Source organism: Myotis nattereri, assembly GCF_964212035.1.
Source record: "Myotis nattereri genome assembly, chromosome: 19".
NCBI classification, from domain to species: domain Eukaryota; kingdom Metazoa; phylum Chordata; class Mammalia; order Chiroptera; family Vespertilionidae; genus Myotis; species Myotis nattereri.
This window is the reverse complement of record NC_138095.1, coordinates 11,255,905-11,276,459: the sequence shown is the minus strand read 5'-3', so window position 1 is coordinate 11,276,459 and position 20,555 is coordinate 11,255,905. Positions and strand designations below refer to the sequence as shown.

Below are 20,555 nucleotides of genomic sequence, written 5' to 3'. Positions count from 1 at the left end.
AGAGAAGGGGAGAGAGAGAAAGTGCTGTGGCCTGTCCAGGCTGGGAGGCATCATGTCCTGCTGGGGTTGGGGAGAAGGGGGACGGGATTTGAATTTTCACCTTGAGGACCCATTTAGTTGTCTCCCAGGAGACAGGTGGGGTTCTTATTCAACCTGAGACATTTCTCAGGGAGGAATTTGCCCCCTCCTTTTTGAAACCTTTCTGGGTGTTTTAGACCCTTGAGAGTTTGGACCTTTGTGGTTGTGTTGGATGCTGCTTCCTCCCCATTCATATCTTTCTTCTCTCTTCCTCTCCCTGCTCCTGTCTCCACCTGTTCCATGTGGCTGTGCCAACAGGTCCTGGATGACCCCAATGAGGACCATCTGTACATGGGTAAGACTTGAGCCCTTGCCTTCTGCCACCCTTGCTCAGGCAGCTGTGGCTGCCAAAGCCGTGGCATACTCTTGAGGCAGCCCCTGCCCCTGCCATCTCCCTCCAAGGACAGCTTCTCCTTTCCCATTTCAGCTGGGCCCCACAGCGAGCCCCACAGAAAGCCACGCCCCTGCTTTGAAGCAAGAGGTGGCAGGGAGTTCTTGCTGGGACTTTCTTTATCTGCGTGTCCTATTCGTTCACTTGCAAATGTTTATTGAGCAACTACTATCTGCTGGGTACTATTCTAGGCACTGAGGATGCCGTGGTGAGGAGGAAAGATGAGGTCCTACTCTTAGAAAGCTGACATTCTAGTTGGGGATGACAGTCAACACCTAAATAAGCTAGATAATCAGCTTCACACAGATGCTCTGAAGAAGGTTAAATAGGGTGATGGAGAGAAAGATGGAGGGCCCACTTCAGATAGGAGCTAACCAGGAAGCACCTGATTGTCAAGGGTACGGCCCTGTTACATCTGGGGAAGAGCATTCCAGGAAGAGGGAACAGCAGGCACCAAGGCTGGTGGGAGCTTTGTGTGTTTGAACAAAAATGTGGCCGGGGCAGAGTGAACCAGAGAGAATAGGTGGGCGTGAGGGTGAAGGGTGTGGGAGACCGTGGTGGGGCATTTGGAGCCTTGGGGGGAAGGGCACAGAGAGCCTGGGCCCTGCACGTGGAAATGGAAGGACTTGGGCGTGTCTTGAGAAGCCTAATTTTTAAAAAAATGGTGAGGACCTTGGGCAGCTCTCAGTGTAAAGGCTGATGAAGGAAACGGGCAGGACTAGTTGAAAACTGAACAGCAGGCTCTTGGGCCCCTGAGTAGGTGATTGACAGGTCACATGTCCAGATAATGTTTGGCTTGGGTAGGCATTCATGAGAGTGGTGCCCATAGGGTTTTTCACTTTAAAAAAAATTTTTTTATTGATTTCAGAGAGGAAGGTAGAGGGGGAGAGAGAGAGAGAGAGAAACATCAATGATGAGAGAGAATCGTTGACCGGCTGCCTCCTGCACGCCCCACATTGGGGATCGAGCCTGCAACCTGGCCATCGAGCTCACAGCTGGGCGTGTGCCCTGACTGGGAATGGAACCCTGAGCTCCTGGTTCCTGGGTTGATGCTCAACCATTGGGCCACACCAGCCGGGTGTTTTTCACTTGTTAAGGTGGTGGTGTGACAAGGAGCCAGGCTGACCTTTGGTATTTGATTCCAGTGGTTTTGGAAATCTTTCCAGGATGACCCGTGAGGCCCGTAGGGAGGTATCAACAAGGGTCGTGCGGCTGCAGGCCAGACCCCAAAGGGTGGAAGACATGACCAGCATTTCTAGAGGTTAGAAACGTCCCACCCACCGCTCAGCCGCAAGCGTGGTTCAACTGTGAGCGACTGAAAATAGACCTGTTTCAGCAGGCCAGCTTCCCCCACGCCAGCTGATTTATGGTGCTTGGGTGGGAGGGAGGGAGGCGCAGAAATTCATGAGGCAGTTCTTGAGAGTTGAGACTTATATAACCGAGGCAGGCAAGGCCAGAGCTGGGGGACCCGCGCTCCTGTCTGTGGCTTTATCTTCAGTGCTGCTGCCTAGGCTTTTAGCCACAGTCTGAAGCCAGGGCGGAGCTGCCCTACCTCTGTTTTGCTCGATGCTGGTTGATGAACTTAAAAGATAGGAAGGGGCCCTGGGGGAGGCAAGTTCCTTTTCTGGGTCGAACTTTTAAGCCTTGCTTTTGTCTGAGGCTTTGGCCCTTTCTCCTCGGCCACCTCAGCCCTTGGAGAGCTTTGAAAAACCTTTTGGTTTCTTCCATACGTTGACTCCGATGTGGGTAGGATGATTCTAGAACAACAGACAATTCCATCCCTACTTGATTTTGAAACTCGCTATGCTATGTTTTCACGTCCTAAAGTATAGCTTCGTATTCCCAGTTCTGTTTGTCCAAGCAGAACAAAATTAAAATAAGTATACCACGTCACTCAGTAATTCCATTCCAGGGTATATACTCCAAAGAACTGAAAGTAGTTATCCATATAAATACTTGTACACGAATGTTCACAGCAGCATTAGTCACACCAGCCAAAGAGTAGAAGCAGCCCAAATGTCCATCAACTGATGAATGGATAAACACAATGTCATCTGTCCACACAATGGAATAGTATGCAGCCACGAAAAGTAACTGGGTATTGATAAATGCTACAACATGGATGAAAACATTGTGCTGAGTGACAAAGCCAGACGCAAAAAGTCACTGTTGTAGGATTCCCTATGTTGGAAATGTACAGAATAGGCAAATCCGTAGAGACAATGCAGATTAGTAGTTGCCAGGGGCAGTTTCCATATACCCTGGGCTGGGAAGAAATTGACACGGTATGAAGCCTGTGCGTGCGTGTCCTGTGTGAATGTGAGTTCAGAAGGGCTCTGTTAGGTAGCTCGAAGTCCTGGTTTGAATTGAGAGTCAGGAAGGGTCCGAGGGCCATCTGCCCAGAGTGCTGAGTTGGAGCAATTTTACTAACTGTTCTTGGTCTGTAACCTGACACAGCCCAGCAGCTTGGAGAACTGGGGAGGGGCTGTTGAAACCTGTTCATGCTAGTTTCTTTCTTGAATCGAAACATTCCTAGGGTTTTTAAGACCCCTGGGGCTATTCTTTGGGCTTAAGTAAATCAACATTGGGATTGCGTCCCTTTAGACCAGTGGTTCTCAACCTTCCTAATGCCGCGACCCTTTAATACAGTTCCTCATGTTGTGGTGACCCCCAATTTCATTGTTACAAATTGGATATAATTAAAGCATAGTGATGAATCACAAAAACAATATGTAATTATATATGTGTTTTCCGATGGTCTTAGGCGACCCCTGTGAAAAGGTCGTTCGACCCCCAAAGGGGTCTCGACCCACAGGTTGAGCACCGCTGCTTTAGACTGACACAGTTTAGCATCAGTCATATCCCTGGGACCCCGCCTGTCTCCTGTCTCCCTGCTTTGTTTTCTCTGGGTATCTGATGGGTAGACGTACAGCCAGGTTGGGATCCTAGGACATCAGAAGTCTCTGACCCTTAGCTTCCCGATGGGAACACAGAAAAGGAGGACATAGAGCTGCTTGGTTTAGTGGGCTGTTTCTCGCTCCAATCCCACTGTTAGTTTCCGTGCTTCTTGGTGTTTTTAGGGGCGGTTGGGAGGAGAGGCTGATGGCGAGGAAGACGGATTTCCAGTTTCCAATGTAACCATTTCCCCCTTCTCTTCCCTGCAGTGTTTGAACTGGTCAACCAAGGGTGAGTGTCCCCAGCCCTGGCCGGGCTGCTGCCCAAACTTCTTGGGCTTGTGAAGCGGAGCGAGGTGATGCTGGGCTCTGCAATGAGAGAAAGCAAAGGCTGGTGTCGGTTCTGCTTCTCATGCGTGTGTCGACCTTTCAGGCCTGTGATGGAAGTGCCCACCCTCAAACCGCTCTCTGAAGACCAGGCCCGTTTCTACTTCCAGGATCTGATCAAAGGCATTGAGTACTGTAAGTAGGGCCTGTGAGAGGAGCCTCTCTCAGGGTTGGGCAGGAAATGGGGAGTTTCTTATTTTCCTCCTAGAGCTCAAGGAGGTGGGCGGGAAACAGAATTGTCTGAGATGCAGAGCCAGGGGAAGCTGCAGAGAACCCGCCTGTGGCCATGCCGCTGGCAGCAGAAACTCTATTCCTGCCACCCAGGAAAATCAGGAGCAATGGCAAGAGTGTCCTGGCAGGGGCTCTACTTCTATTGTCCCTTATGCTCAACAACCCTGAGAGGGGGATCCAGTTTATCTCCTGGGACCTTTGTTTTCTCATCTGTAAAATGGGAATAAAGTGTCTCTCATCAGGGAAGTAGTTAACACAGGGCTAGGCCTCAGACTGGACATTCAACGTAGGAAGCTGCTCCTCCTATCCCCACGTCATCGTCGTCATCGTCGTCATCATCCTCCTCCTCCTCCTCACCCCCACCACAGAAATGCAGCTGGGTCTTCCAGACTATAGGATTGGCCTCCCCTGTGGGCTGGCGTCCGGGCAGGAGCAGTTAGCCAAGTCCCCAGTCTTGCTTCATGGTTCACACTTCAGTTCGACCTGCTCTCGTCATTGCTGGTTTGGTGAGCAGGTTGAGTGTAGATTTGTGACAGTCGAGTTAATGAAAATATATTCATTCAAAGGAGACATATGTAATACTCTTTGTAATACTTTAACCAATAAAACAAAATTTAAATAAAGAAAAAAAGGAAATATATTCATTCAACTGTCACAAATCTTGATTCTTGAAGCTGGGAGCCAAGCTCCACAAAAATTCTCCATGCTCTGTCACTGGGCGACTTAGTTCCTAATTGCTATTGGCAGTTGGTGCTTCCCTCTTCCTTTTGGAGGACGGGGGAACGTCATCGGAGCCCCTCTTTTCCCCTTATCTTTCAGTGCTGTGAGAGGGGGAGGGTAGGAGGGGGTAGAGCTGTGGGAGAGCAGAGGGTCCAGCCTGTCTCCATCTCTGGGCTGTGTGGGCCACGTGGAACTCATGTGGTTTTCTTTCCCCTCTCTCCCATCTGGTGTCTACCCGCTTTCAGTACACTACCAGAAGATCATCCACCGGGACATCAAACCTTCCAACCTCTTGGTCGGAGAAGATGGGCACATTAAGATTGCGGACTTCGGCGTGAGCAACGAGTTCAAGGGCAGCGATGCACTCCTCTCTAACACTGTGGGCACACCTGCCTTCATGGCACCCGAGTCTCTCTCCGAGACCCGGAAAATCTTCTCTGGGAAGGTAGGTTTGGACCTGCCGGAGATGCTGAGTTCTGCCTTATTCGGGTCCTCTCAGTTATAAGTGGCAAGAAATCCAACTCATTGTGGCTGAAACAGTGAATCTGTTAAATCATGTAGATGAGCGGGGTGCATTCGGCTTTGGGAGGTGGTTAGATACAGAGATTCAAATCGTGATCCATCTCTCCATCTTAGGTCTGTTTTCCGGAATTGGTTCCCCCCTGCCCCCCCCCACCCCCCCAGGTTGGTTGGCCACCAGCAGCTCCAGGCTACTTGCTATCCATTTGCCAACCTCAGTAGAAAGACTGTTGGTGTTCTGAAGAGCTCGAGCAAAAATCCTGGGATTGGCTCTGATTGGCCCAGCATGGGTCATGTGCCCATCCTTGACCTAGTCACTGGCTGGGGGAAGTGGTGCTCTCATTGGTCAGTCCTGGGTCATGTGCCCATCCTTGACCCAGTCACTGGCTGGGGGAAGTAGTGCTCTCATTGGTCAGTCCTGGGTCATGTGCCCATCCTTGGCCCAGTCACTGGCTGGGGGAAGTAGTGCTCTCATTGGTCAGTCCTGGGTCATGTGCCCATCCTTGACCCAGTCACTGGCTGGGGGAAGTGGTGCTCTCATTGGTCAGTCCTGGGTCATGTGCCTGCCCAGAGGCTGGGGGCAGGATCTTCCCCACCTCACCTCCAGGGACAGAGTCCAGGAGAGGTGGTTCCCGAAGGAAAGCTGGAGGACTTGAGGCTGGACAGGCAGAGTGGTAGGTGCCCTTGACCACCGTTGTCCCCTCACACGAAGCTCCTTTTTTCTTGCAGGCCTTGGATGTGTGGGCCATGGGTGTGACACTCTACTGCTTTGTGTTCGGCCAGGTAACAGGGTGGGGGTTTCCTGCCTCCTGAGTGTGGCTGGTTTTTATTTCCACAGTTAGATCTGAATATGAAAAAGGATGCCTTCCCAAATGTACATGATCTAGTATAGGATAGTCATATCTGTGAACACATGAGCTTCTAAAACAGAAGGATTGGCAGAGGCGCTTAGAGGTTGTAAATAATTGATGGATTTAGGGCAAGGACAGCATTGCTGTACTCTCCCCACTGATCAGTGACTGCACTTTTTCTCCCGAGCCCGATACTGCTTTGATGTTCTCAACAGCGTTCCTAGAAGCTGTTTGTTGTAGGCATAGAATTGGAGTGGAAGTTAAAATCCATTTGGCATTTTTAATTTAGGGAATACTGTTTTTTCTTTTCTTTCTTTTTTTATTTTGCTCTTTTTTTTTATAGTATTGATATTTAGGGGCTTCTATTTTTAAAAAATACGTTTTTATTGATTTTTAGAGAGAAAGGAAGGGAGGGGGGGGAGAGAGAAACATCAATGTGAGAGAGGAACATCGACCAGCTGCCTCCTGACACACCCTGACCAGGGATCAGGCCTGCACCCTGAGCACATGCCTTGACTGGGAATCGAACTGGCAACCAGACTGGCGACCTTTTGGTGCACAGGACAACGCCCAACCAACTGAGCCACACCAGCCAGGGCAAGGGGCTTCTATTTTTAACTCTGAAGTTCGGATTGATTATGTGAGCCGTAAAAGCATGGATGTTCCCGCTTCGTGGGTTTGTGCTCCTGTTGAGGAAAACTTAAGAAACTGGCCCTGTGAGGACATAAACGGGTTTGTAATCTCCTCCCCTTACCCCAACATTTGATCAGAAAGTTTCAGTCACATAGCAAAGTTGAAAGAATTGTACAGTAAACACCCATGCAGCCGCCACCTGGATTCGACCATAAAGAATCTTGCTACTGTATCACCCTGTCTATCCATCCTCAGCCTGTCTTATTTTTTTACATATTTTCAGAGTTAGCAACATCTCTGCACTTGTAAATGTTTCAGGGTGCAATCATTAGGTAGAGCTCACTGTTTATTAGTGCTCCTCCCCCCGCACCCCCTCCCCTTTTTTTGTTTTTTGTTGTTTTTTTTTTGGTAAAATTGACATACAGTGAGATGTACACATCTTACGTGCACTATTGAATGAGCTTGTCAAATATACGCCTGTGTAATCCAAACTGCTCTCTCCTGTTAGTGCTCTTAATGGACACATTTTCGTAGGACAGGAGTGGACCAGGTCACTTCCTGAGACTTTTCCCAGCCTTCTAAGCACTCACATAAAGGTTGCTTTTTCCCGGGCTCCTTCCGGGTCAGGCCCTCCCTCCGCTGGGAGAGAGCGTGGATCTGTCCCCCGGCAGGTGGTGCACGAACAGGCTGCGGGATCAGCCCAGTCGAGCCTCAAATCCCAGCTTTGTCCTTGCCAGGCAGGACATGGCACCTCACTGAGTTTCTATTTTTCTCTCCCGTCAAATGAGAATAATACTTACTATTCCTTATGGCTACTGAGAGGATCGACAGAAATCATTCAAGTACTCATTCATTCAACACGTGTTTATTGAGCCTACTCTGTGCCAGGGGTGTTCCTGGGCAGTGGGGAGACAGCAGTGAGCAAGACAGGCGAACAGCCAGGCCTCCTGGAGCTGATGTTCCAGCGCAGGAGTTCGACAACAAACACACACACACACACACACACACACACACACACACACACGTAATAAAACGCCCGGGAGAGGCGCGATGATGAGAAGGCCGGGGGTGGGTGCGCCTGTCTGCTTCAGACAGGAGCTCAGGAAGGCCTCCCTGAGAAGGTGCACTTGGATTCGACACCGGAATGATGGGAGAGAACAAGCCAGGCCCAGTGTTGGTGGGGAGAACATTCCAGGCAGAGGGAACGGCCAATGAAACGTTGGTCTTGAGAAACTTCAGTACAAAGCCTGGCCCCGACTAAGCCCTTGCCAATCTCTGCTGTTACTGTGACGACTTCTGGATTGTTCTTGGAATTATTATTGTTCACCTAGTAGGTGGGTGAAGAAGAGTGTGTGGGGAACTGTCCTTTCCTAGATCAGGCCACTGGGCTACTTATTTCTCTGTTGTGACCCATGTGGAGTGGCCAGCACAGGGCGGCCTTTACAAGGACAGGTGTGCTAGCCATTGACGGCCGCTCCGACCTCTCTTCGCAGTGCCCGTTCATGGATGAGCGGATCATGTGTTTACACAGTAAGATCAAGAGTCAGGCCCTGGAATTTCCAGACCAGTGAGTATCGCCCGGCTGTCCTGAGTCACTTCCTGCTCCGAGTCCTGAGTGGTCCTGCGTATCTGACTCTCAAGCTTCTGACGTGTCTCTCGCCCGCAGGCCCGACATAGCTGAGGACTTGAAGGACCTCATCACCCGCATGTTGGATAAGAATCCCGAGTCGAGGATCATGGTGCCAGAGATCAAGGTACCTGGGGGCCGCTGCTGCCCTGTGGAGTGCGTGCCAGCGGCTTGGCCTGCGTCGTCCGCTGCTTGGAATTGTTTGGCTCGACCCCGCCTTGGCCAGGCCCCTCGCCCCACATCCACAGCGTCATGCCCTCCTTGGCACCGCTGCCCTCCCATGCGCAGGAGGCGGGGGCAGGAGGAGGATCTGGGGCTTGTGTTGCTGTGATTGTGTAAGTGGGTTCTGCTGCCAGCTGAGCAGCTAGCACTCTGATTGGCTTCGGCTGATGGCATCCACCCTCCCCGGACCCGACCGACCGGGGCCTCTTTGTGCTGCACACCCTGGCTGCCAAAGGCCTGGGCCCTTGCCTTGACTTTGCCCATCCTTTTGTGAGAAATTGTAGTGAGAGTGGGAGGAAGTTAGTGAACAGTTTGACCCCACTCTCCACCCTGGCCTGCTGAATTCCACCCTGTTCCAGAAAGCACTGTTAGGAGAGACATCCCCCCTCCCCCCCACCCCCCGCCACACACACACACACACACACACACACACACACACTTACACCCAACACCCAGCCAATGCCACACGCACACATCTGGCTCGTTATGAAATCTACAAATTTGCTTCGGGAACTCCTACCCACCTAGCTAACTAGCATTTGAAGAGGGGGAAGCCCCAAAAGTTACCGATGAGGGCTGAGACCCTAGGGGTGTGTGGTGGGGGGCCAGACCCCTGCCTGGGTCCTCTCCGTATTGTGCCCTTCCAGCTGGTCTGTGGTCATTGTGCCTCCGCGAGCCTCTGTTTGACCTTCTGTAAAATGGGGATGATGCTGCCTGCTCTGAGCTGAGCTTTCCAGGCATCAGGAAGAGATGCTGAGGAGTGATGGGTGCTCCTCAGGCAACGGCAGGTGGCAGATGCCAAATTGTAATCACTTCTGCCAAGACCTGGGGCCAGATGGAGAATCCGGTCCGTGCACATCCCACCTCGTAGCTCCCTCCCATTCTCTGTCCCTCGTCTCTTCCACGTTTCCCACCATCTTGCTCCCTGCAACCCTCTGCTTGGCTTGTCCGCTTTCTTGCATGTCTGGCCTCCGGCCACTGCCTCTCCCCTCGTGCATCCCTTCCCTGGCTCCGCTGTCCTGCCTCTGGGAGCCAGCCCTCACCCCTCCTGTCATTCGTTGAAGCTGCACCCCTGGGTCACGAGGCATGGGGCGGAGCCGTTGCCATCGGAGGACGAGAACTGCACGCTGGTCGAGGTGACCGAAGAGGAGGTCGAGAATTCAGTCAAACACATTCCCAGCCTGGCGACCGTGGTAAGGCGGACGAACCACTGACCGAGAGCAGGGACGGAGCCACTGGGGCCGCAGGTGGACCCTGCCAAGACCGGCTGAGACGCAGGCAGGCGTCTGAGGAGCAGACGCTGGGCCTGAAGGTCAGGGGGTGGCTGGCTCTGCCCCAGACCCACTGCCACCAGCCTCGGGCCTTGGGCGCACATCAGGCCAGGTGCCCATATCTTCTGTTCTATCTGCAGCCAGGTCCCCATGTACCGTAGAGGGGTAGCCCCTCTCCCAGGATCCCACTGCTCCTCCCGGAAATCCTGCTTTCAGAGCATGGCGGGAACAGGAGAAGGACCAGGCGGGTGCCAGGGATGGAGCTGGAGTCGAGGTCTGTGAGACGGGATTCTCACCCGGTGCATCTCCAGTCTCCAGAGCGAATGGCTTAGCTCATCTCACGTCTGCCGTGTGCACAGCTCCCGGGCTAGCAGAGGGGTGCCACTTCACACGCCGCAGAAAATCCTTCCCAACTCTGGAGGGTGGGGCTTTGATCCCGAGTCACCAGCCCCTTTTATGGCCTCACACTTGCATCCTAACCCAGGAAGAAGGAGCCAGAATGTGGAGTCCCTCAGGCTTAACCCCGGAGACTCTGGGAGTCACCCACTTGCCAATCCCTACCCATCAGGGTGCCTGTCTCCAGGTGGGAGACCAGGACCCTCAGGGACCTGGATCCAGGCAGCAGTCCTGTGACAGAGTCCAGCTGGCCGCCCGCCATGGCCACCTCCAAAGCCCTGGGCTGCGTTTGTCCAGCACCAGCCCCGGTAGACAGGCAGGGCCCTGGGCTCCGGGAGGGGCCTCGAGTGACTGCCCCTGTAGGAGCCCAAATGCTGGCTCCTTCTCTCCAGCTTTGCACCTCTCCCCCCTGCTTCCTCACACACTTTCTCTCTGCTTCTTCCAAATCCTGAGCCCCATTCACATCCTCCTTCTCCTCCCCCACCTGGAGCCTCTGCATGACCTTCACTGTTAAAAACTCACCCACACCCACTCACTCTTTCTCATCCACCCACTGCACCCACATCCTGTGCCCATAGTGGGGCAGATGGCTGGCGCCAGATCCCGGCGCCCACCAGGGGTGATTCTGTTCCAGGCTTGGGATGTTCTTGGGACAAGGTGTCTGCCCCTGAGTCTGAACTAGTCCCTGACTGTTCAGGAAGCACTTGAGTGGTTTCTCAGGCCTGTGCTGGGAGCAGGGGGACCATGATGAATAAAACCGACAGGGCACCTGCCATCCTGTAGGGGCACACAGTCAACAAATAGATGTACAGTGTAACTGAGGGGCCTCGAGGTGTGTCCCGAAGGGGGGACATGGGCCAGGTGATGGGTTGAGCAGGCCCCCTGGGAGGATCGGCTGTGCGCTGAGAGGTGTGGGAAGCACCTGCAGGATTTGAATCGGGAGCAGCATGATCAGGGTGGGCCTTGGAAAGATCCCATGCGGAGAATGGACTTTGCGGATCTTTTCTTCGTGCTTAACCCTTGGGCAGGCGTGTCTCTTTGCCTAAAACGCAATCCCCTGAGACAATGGCATCCTTGCATGTTGCTGGTGGGGATATACAATGGCACAGTCACTGCAGAAAACAGTCTGGCAGTTCCTCAAAACATTAAACATAGTTACCATGTGATCCAAGAATTTCATTCCTGGGTATACACCCAAGAGAAATGAAAATATTTTGTGTGGAAAACATGTCCACACAAAAACTTGGACACGTGTTCATAGCAGCATTATTATTATTAATAGGCCAAAAGGAGAAACAGCCGAAATGTCCACCAATCGATGAATTAATAAAATTTATATCCATGCAAAGGAATGGAATACTGATATGGCATATTATAAACCTCAAAAACATTATGCCGAGTGAAAGAAACCAGACACAAAAGGTCACATGCTGTGTTGTTCCTTTTACATGAAATGTCCCGAAGAGACACGTTCAGAGACAGAGCAGATTGGTGTGTGCCAGGGCCTGGGAGGCCGGGGTGTGGGGAGTGACTGCTGATGGGGGCAGGGTTTCTTTGGGGTGATGGACATGTTCTGAAATTATAGAGTGCCGATACGAATCTACTAAAAACCATGGAATTGTACCCTATAAAATGGCGAGTCTGATGCTGTGGGAATTATATTTTAATTTTTAAAAAGTACAGCCTCCTTTTACCTAGAGAGCAGTAGTTGGGGCTTTGTGGGTGTGGTCATAGGTGGCTTTCACCGAATGTAGAGGCCTGGCCTTTCAGACGAGGCAGGTCGATGAGCCAGGAGGGCACACCCGCGATGGCTCAGGTGAGACACAGGACCAGGTGCAGGCCAGCTCCCCTGGAGCACAGGGTCCCGGGGGGTGGGCAGGCCAAGACTCGATTGTGAGCTGACTTGAACATCAGACCAAGGAGTTGGGACCTTATCTTGTTGGCAGCCAGGGAGCCATGGGAGGTGTTGGGAGTGGACCAATCAGAATTGGTGATGGCTTTGGCTGCGATATCCCGGATGCTGCCCAGCGTCTCCCACAGGCCACAAGCCCCAGGAGCTGGGGTAGGAAGGATGAGGGTGTCGGCATGAGGGAGGATGTTACCTGGACTCCCACCTCCCGGTGGCTGAGCCTCCTCTTCTCCCCTTCAGATCCTGGTGAAGACCATGATTCGAAAACGCTCCTTCGGGAACCCGTTTGACTGCAGCCGGCGGGAGGAACGCTCGCTGTCGGCGCCCGGAAACCTGCTCAGGTGAGTGTCCACCTGCCTTCCTGGGGTGGGTAGCTGGGGCCAAATGGAGCGTAGCCCTGTGCAGCCCACTCTGCCCGGGCCCATCCCTGGAGCGGTTCCAGCTGGAAAGACACAGACCCGGGCACACTGGGGAGGCCAGAGCAGCCTGGCTGTGGTCTCGCCCACCCTGGCTCAGCCGGCCTCCTTGTGCTCATAGCGTACCCACCCAGAAGTTTTACCTTTCTCAGGGGAGTTTCACTTAAACTGGGGAGCCCTTGACAGTCATAAAGCACTTTTGTGGCCCAGAAGCAGGCGTGCTTGGTGGGGCATTCAGCCCTGTGCCGGGTGAGCAAGCCAGTGTCCCCCATGAGGGGCCCCACGTGTCTCGGCAGAGCAGTGTCCTCATAATCGCCCTGGCAACAGCTCTGCCAAGCAGGATTTGGGGTCTGAGTGTCCCAGGGGTGGGGGACAGGCATCCCATGGATCCCAACTGTCCCTTCTCACTTCCCTTTTCCCTCCCCTCTGGCGATTCCAGCAAAAAACCAACCAGGGAATGGGAGCCCCTGTCTGAGTCCAAGGTAAAGCCTGCCTGCCTGCGCAGTAGCCTCTGCCGGGGCCTGGGGGCGGGGGCAGCTGCAGAGCACGGGCACCCCCACCCTGGTGGGCGGCGGACGGGCCTTCCTGCTGCGCCCAGGCTCACCTTGGGCCTCTGGACTGAAAAGCAGGGCACCAGGGGCTTGGACCCAACGGCAGGCATGCATGTGAGCTGGGGCTGCAGGTGCATGGCGCTCCACCCGGAATGCCCATGAGTCCACTCAGGTCCTACGACCCAGCCGGGCACCCACCTATGCTCAGGACCTGTCAGTGGCACCGTGGCTGCCCCTGCTCTGGGTCGCCCAGGCATGCTGTATCTGTGGCTCTGCCTGCTGCCTCTCCAGCATCCCCCCTTTCTCTGATGGTTAAGACCTAGGAAGTAAGTCCCCTTTCCCGCCTGCTGCCAAGTTGTGTAAGATCCTCTGCCCCCGGGGCGGGTATGGCCATCCCTCTTCCGAACGTAAACCCGCGTCAGTGTTAGCACCTCCTGGGACATGAGGATGTCGGTCCCTGTAAGACTGACATGACAACCTGCACCTTTTCTGCCACTCACCCCCCAGTGCCTGGCAGGGTAGCAGTTCTTCCCACTGAGCCCGACCCACCACCTCAGCCTCAGCTGGGAGCTCTAGGCAGCCATTTCTGTGATTTAAGTGCAGCTTTATTGACATATAATTCACATACCATACAATTCACCCATTTAGAGTGTATATTATATTTCAATGGTTTTTAATTTTTACTGTTTAATTTCAAAAATATATATGTATATATATATGTGTGTGTGTGTGTGTGTATATATATATATATATATATACATACATATATATATATATGTACTTTTATTGATTTCAGACAGGAAGGGAGAAGGAGAGAGAGATAGAAACATCAGTGATGAGAGGGAATCATTGATTGGCTGCCTCCTGCACACTCCCTACTAGGGATCGAGCCTGCGCATGTGCCCTGACCAGGAATCAAACTGTAACCTCCTTGTTCATAGGTTGACACTCAACCACTGAGCCATGCTGGCTGGGCTATTTTTAAATTTTTTTTAACTTATGGTTTGAGAGAGAGAAAGAGAGAGACCGATGTATTGTTCCTCTTATTTACACATTCATTGTTTATCCTTGTATGTGCCCTGACCAGGGAATGAACCCACAACCTTGGCATATCGGGACGATGCTCCAACCAACTGAGCTACCCAGCCAGGGCCCAGAGGTTTTTAGCGTGTTCACAGAGTTGTGTAGCCGCCCAACTCCCGTTCCCCAGCAACCACTAATCTACTTTTAGCTTCTGTGGATTTGCCTATTCTGCATGTTTATGTAAATGGAATCACACAGTATGTAGCCTTTTGTGTCTGACTTTCGCACTCAGCATCATGTTTTCACGGCTCACCTGTGGTGTAGCAGGTGTCAGTGCTTCGTTCCTTTCTACGGCTGAGAGAGATTCCATTGTATGGAGAGACCACATTCTGTTTATCTATTCATCTGGGGATGAGCACTGTTTGGCTATCACGAATGAGTAACGCTGCGATGAACTTGCACAAGTGTCAGCTTTCTCTTGTTAGGAATTGGCCTAGATGAAATTTATTGGCCACCCATACATAGAAGTCGGGGCTTATATGGTAATGTAGGAGGAATGCTTGTTTGGGGATTTTTAAAAAATATATATTTTATTGATTTTTCACAGAGAGGAAGGGAGTGGGATAGAGAGTTAGAAACATCGATGAGAGAGAAACATCGATCAGCTGCCTCCTGCACACCCCCTACTGGGGATGTGCCTGAAACCAAGGTACATGCCCTTGGCCGAAATCGAACCTGGGACCCTTCAGTCCGCAGGCCGACGCTCTATCCACTGAGCCAAACCAGTTAGGGTTTGGGGGGGATTATTTATGCTTCTCTGGGCCAGGGAAAGCAGCAGTTAGCAATCAGAGCCATGTGTCACCAGCCTGTGAGGCTGCCTCAGTCCCCACCAGATGCTCCCATATGTCCCTCCTACAGAAGCATAATGGGCTGGCCTTTCTCTTCTCAACCTCAGTTTTAGGGTTTGCCTGCCTCTCTTTGTGCAAGACTGTCGTTTTTAGTCTTTTATTCTCAGTGAGCTCAACATTGCAAGACATCAACAGACTGAAATTGGCCCAAAGTGCTTTACTGCCCCTTTATTCTCTCATCTGCAATCCCAGCAACACCTGGGGGTTACCTGCCCTTGCCCTCAGCCCACAGGTGGGATGCTTTGGTTGTCCAAAAGGTCCAGCACTCTGGACCTATAAGGCTCAGTCAGTCATTGGAGGCTTGGTCCCAAGTCCCATCTGCAGCAAGACCGGCCAGGAGGGCAGAAACCGAGGGCCTGCTTGGCCATCGAGGGACCGATCCCTGGGAGACTTGACCCCTCTGGTTTGGCAGAAACATAAAACCAATGAGTGATTTTTAATCAAAGAGGGTTTCTTCCTAGGAATGTTCAGGCATCACCTTTTCCCTTCCCATGTGTGGGGGCCATCCCCCTTCTGGCCAGCGGCACATAACGGGCTCGAGTCCTGTGTGAGAAGCGCAGCGGCTTCCCTTAGAAGGGGCAGCTGCGCCTGATGGTGTCAGAGGGTGTGGGCCTCTGTGAGGGCTTTCCCCTCACATCTCCATCACCCCACCCTTGTCCGTCACCCCAGGCAGCTCTGGCTGCGGAGCTTCAGGATCTGGCTCTCTGGGACACAAGGACGCCTTTCCTCCCGCCAGCGTGGTCTGCTCTGGTTCCTCACATCGCCAAGAGGGGGCCCTTCTCTCTGCCAGGGGTGTCCCTTAGGCCTGTTTGCTGGGGCAGTGCTGTTCTCTTTTGACAGCCGGTTCCCGAAGGCTGGCTGTATGCCAGGCCCAGCCCAGGCAGTTCTCATTGTCCCCAAGAAGTTCACCTGGTGACAGGGGACAAGGGTCATGGTTCCCGCCCTGCAAGAGACTATAGCTGAAGGGGAGGGATGGCCAGGTAGCAAACACCCTCAGTGAACGGGCTGCGGAGTGGGGCCCAGGCAGCACTTGTCTGTGCCGGGGTTTTGGGTGTCACGCGCACAGGTTTGCATGCGTGCTTACGGTTCCTTGCTGTTGTTGGCACAGGATGCTGGTTTTCCGTTTACAGAGGGGATACAAAGTCTCCTTTGAAAATTGTCTCTGCGGCCCTTCGGGACTGGGCTAGGCTGTTGGAGACTAGACTCGGCTCTTTGGGCTCAACTCTTCTGGTCTAGGGTTAGCCCTTCCGAGACTAGCTTCGGCCCAGCGAGCGCGGAGGGCTCTTTGGGATTAGGCTTGGCTCTTTGGGGCTTGTCTGGGCTCCTCGGGGCTAGGCGCCGAAATGGCTCTGCCCTTTGGGACGAGGTTAAAAAAAAAAAGAAAAGAAAAAGAAAAATCGTGTCTAAGCGAGAGAAAAGGGGGAGAGAATCTAGAAGAAGAGGTTGTGTAAATAGCTTTGGACCTGGAGGTGCCGGTTCCGGGCTGTGCCCACTCTTAACCTTGGTTTTCTGTTTGGTGAGCAGGAAGCACGGCAGCGAAGACAGCCTCCCGGGGCCCGACCCGCCCCTCGTGGGGGAGGAGGAAGTGCTCTTGTGAAAGGCGGTCGGTGTGTGGAGAGTTGGGGGGCCTTGGGCCCTGGCCACCGAACGCGAACGCGCATGCATCCTCTGCGGCCAGACGACGCCATGGAGTAGCTGCTGGACGCCCGTGACCTCGCATGCTGGGTGTCTCACCTCCAGGGCTGCGCACCCTGCGTTTCCATAGCAGCATGATCTACGGAAACTGAGCACGTGTGTAGAGCCTTGCCCGTCATCTCTGGTTGTTTGTTTTTTTGTTTTGTTTTCCTTTGTTGTTTTAAAGGGGACAAAAAAAAATACACACCAACCCACAAAACACTCCATGACCTTGACCTTGGCCGCTGGCTGGCTGAACAGGCAGGTGTGAGGAGTTGCAGACGCAGAGCCACATGCATTTTGGGACAGTTCGCTTTTTAAAACAACGTTTTTATGCCAAAAAATCCTTCGTTGTGAACCAGGAACCACGTCAGATACACCGAGAGAATGTGTGTGGGGTTTGAAAATCGTGAAAAGCTGGCTGAAAACTCAGAAGGCATGGCCTGAGACCACTGAGTGAGTGAGTTGCTGTATTTGCAAGGGAGAAGAGTGGGCGTGACTTCTCATGCAAACCCCGAACCTAAAAGCACACACCACCTTCCAGAACCGTGGACTCGAGGCAGCGAGGCAGGGCTAGCCCTCAGGAGCTGCGGGGAGCTTGGATGCAACCTATTTGTAAGAAGGACTTGAACATTTTTTAATTTTACTTTATTTTGTTGTGACTGGAATTGTCAGAAAAACAGAAAGGGCTTGATGGTGAACTGTTTCACAGAGGGGACTGTCAACCCTAAAGGGCATTAGTGGTGGTGGTGGGAGAAGTTTTGCTTAAAGGACTTGAATGCATACAGGGAGGCGGCTGACCTCTCTTAGCAAATCTCTTGTTCAATTACAAAAACATCAGGGTGAAATCCTCTACTTCCATGGATATTACATGGCTTGAGAGTGAACAAACAAGCAAAAATGGCCCCTTCTCCAACTAGACTGAACTCCAGAGTAAGTCAGAAACCATCTGTTCTAGAGCTTCCAGGATGTAGTCCCCGGCTTCGGGCGTGTGATCGGAGTTGGAACCCATGAAACCCGCGCTTGTACATTAGCAGCTTAGCTTGTTTATAGCCTATGTAATTCTAGACACTGAACGTTTTGTTCTCTTCTTAAATACTAGCTGAGTGTTGTCATTAGTCAGACAGTTTATCCAGTTCCCGGAGGTCCGGCTAGGAAACACTTTCATTCGACCGAGACACAAATGATCATCCGTAGCAGCAAAGCTCTGTTAGGAGACCCCCAGGGCATCCTCTGAGAGAAGGCTGTAGAAACCCAGAACACTCCTCAGGGTCCAAGGAACAAGGGCTTGGCACAGGACCTTCCCTTTCGCAGTCAGAAGTCCAGAAAGAAAAGGTTTATTTTTTTGACCTTCATCTGATATTGAGAAGTGTGGTTGCAGTACAAGTGGGACTTCTTCCGGAGCCGCAGGTTGGCGAGTGTGAAGGTCAAGGGTTAGGAAAACTGGGAGGACTTTGTCCTGGGAAACTGCCGGTGCTTTGTGGAACCTGGGGAAACACTGCATGCTTTCCGTTGTTTCTGTGTGGACGGCCTTGGTATGAGGACATTTTGCAGAGAGAGAAGCAAGGAATCTCGGAGCCCAGGCATTCTTGGCATCCGCAGATCTTGAATGTAAGCTCTTGACTGTCAGTTAGCCAGCCTTTTCTCGTGATCCTATAACAATCGTACAGAATGAGGAAGTGCTCGTGTCCCACCGGGCAAAGGATACCTGTCTGATGGAGGGTCCTCTCACCTGCTTGCTTGCTTGCTTGCTTGCTTGCTGTAACCTGGTACTTCCTCCTGCCCTCCCTCCTATGCTGTTTCAATGTGTGGGCCCCACCCCTCCCGGGAGCATCTGGGGCCTGGTTAGGCTGCAGTAAGCACCTTGCAGTGGTTGAAGTCAGCCGGTCCTGGGTGTTTGTCCCAGCTTGTTTGTGTGGACTCCGACCTGGCGGGTGGCTCGTCCCGGGGAGGGCGGGCAGCGCGCAGAGCTTCTGCAGAACTCCTGTGTTTACACAGCCGCGTCGGGCAATGCCATCGCCCCCACGACACTCTTGGGGCGGGTTTCACATGTGCAATTGGGGGAGGCCCAAGTTCATAACTTTATTATAATTATTATTATTTTTATTTTATTTTTATTTTTTACAAAGAAACACCAAAGAAAGCTGTGGAAGGGAACTGGCTGCCACCCCCAAAAAGCCTAAGCAGAGAGGCCTGTACCATAAAGTGTTAATTACCACACTCCCTTGGAGCACAAACATTGGTTTTTCAAAAGCCAGCTACCAGGAGAGGGGGAGCTATTAGGAGCAGCGTTGCAGGTGAGCCAAAAGGCTGCCCGTCCATTTCTCCCGTTGCTGGCTCATCTGTGAGACCACTTTGGTGTGTAAGCAACCTGTGGCCTGCATCCAGGCCTTGAAGGAAGCACAACTTTGCCATCTTTTCCTCTGCCCTGTTATACACTCCCCGCTCCCCCTCTATTCCGCTGGCTTACCAGTGGCTCCCATAAAGCCTTATCTAGCCCCTTGTCGGCACTGGGGGCCCGAGAGGCTGTCTCCCCACTAGTCTGGCCTTTCCTGGAGTTAAGGCTCCTGTCCTCAAAGCCTTTCTGGACCAAGGAGGCGAATACCTGTGCATTTAGACACATAGGTCCGACCTGTCACTCTCGCCCATCTTCCAAAGGGGAGCTTCACGTTGCCAGGGGGGAAGAACCATGACCTCCACTTATTTCTAAGGTGCTAGGGAAAGGTTCCAAGGTCGTCGGTCCCCATCTTCCCTCCAGCTTTACGGGCCGAGTTTCGTGGGACTGCTGACTTTTCTATCCTGTGATTGATTTACTGCCCGATGCTTCTGTTTCATTCCTGATCCTTTCTACTATGCATTTTCCTTTTATCAGGTGTACAAAGTTAAATACTGTGTATTTATCACTTAAAAAGACATGAACTTGAGAGAAAAATAAGCTTTTGGTGTTTTTCCACAGATGTTTAAGCTTCTCTGTAAACTTGAAATAAACAAGACAGCCAAAATGGTGCAAAGCCGGCCTCTTTGGGATTTTTCTGTTGGTCGTTAAGTCAGCACCCTCTAGGACCTCTGTCGTCTCTTGTTTTCCTTCCTTAGGTCGACGTGAGATCAAATGCCAGGCCAAGGCTAATGTATCCAGCGTTACGTTAGTCATCCCTAATTTAAGCATGTCCTGGTGTCTTTCTCAGAGTGTGGTCCCCAGACCAGCAGTGTCAGCTGCACTGGGAAGTGGATTAGGAATGCAGACTCCCAGGCCTCACTTACCCAGGATCCCCAGGTGGCTGGTCTGCTGCTGAAGTTTGAGAAACACGGCTCTAGCAGGCAGGCGATTGTTTGATTTTTCTGGTGGAGATCAAACAGGTGAGCAGCTAGTTTTAATGAGACATCAAACGCCCCACTGGGTCAGCCTGCTACATGACATTTCACACGGTAGGTATTATTAACCCCATTTTATGGGTCATCGCCTTCGCCCGAGCTTGTCGGCAAAGTCGGTGTTTTACAGCATTTCCAGCGTTGCCAGTTTTCATGGCGTCTGGAGACTGTTTTGGAACGAATGGTTTCTCTGGACTAGAGGCTGAGGGTGCTTGCTTGGCTTTGTACCTCCGTTTTCTGTTATCAAAGGCAGCAGATGAAGTCGGAAAGCTTCCCTGTTCCATCGCTGCAGAAATCCAACGATACTGGCCGCTAAGAGTCAAAAGCAGGTGTTCCCACACTGAGAACCCGGGCACGGCTGGGCCTGGTCAGTTTGAAATAAGCACCTTGGGGTGGTTAAAAGGAATCTGATGAAAGCTGAAAGAATGCACACAGCTGCATCACTTTGCAAAGTTTTAGGGGTTCCAGAGACTCCCGGAAGCCCA

The 20,555-nt window shown here is 52.3% G+C and overlaps 1 protein-coding gene across 2 annotated transcripts in view; it reads left to right on the top strand.

Moving 5' to 3' along the window:
* The window catches only part of CAMKK2 (calcium/calmodulin dependent protein kinase kinase 2), a 42,020-nt gene extending 23,995 nt beyond the window's left edge, over window positions 1-18,025 (top strand). For both annotated transcript variants that reach the window (XM_081113401.1, XM_081113400.1), the window contains exons 8-18: window positions 337-373; window positions 3,634-3,655; window positions 3,797-3,885; window positions 4,947-5,146; window positions 5,950-6,003; window positions 8,198-8,271; window positions 8,371-8,458; window positions 9,618-9,746; window positions 12,370-12,470; window positions 12,985-13,027; window positions 16,552-18,025. In XM_081113401.1, the coding sequence (XP_080969527.1) occupies window positions 337-373; window positions 3,634-3,655; window positions 3,797-3,885; window positions 4,947-5,146; window positions 5,950-6,003; window positions 8,198-8,271; window positions 8,371-8,458; window positions 9,618-9,746; window positions 12,370-12,470; window positions 12,985-13,027; window positions 16,552-16,722 (1,008 nt within the window). In that variant the 3' untranslated portion in view covers window positions 16,723-18,025. The remainder of the gene's footprint in view (window positions 1-336; window positions 374-3,633; window positions 3,656-3,796; window positions 3,886-4,946; window positions 5,147-5,949; window positions 6,004-8,197; window positions 8,272-8,370; window positions 8,459-9,617; window positions 9,747-12,369; window positions 12,471-12,984; window positions 13,028-16,551) is intronic.
* The last annotated feature ends 2,530 nt before the right edge of the window (window positions 18,026-20,555 follow it).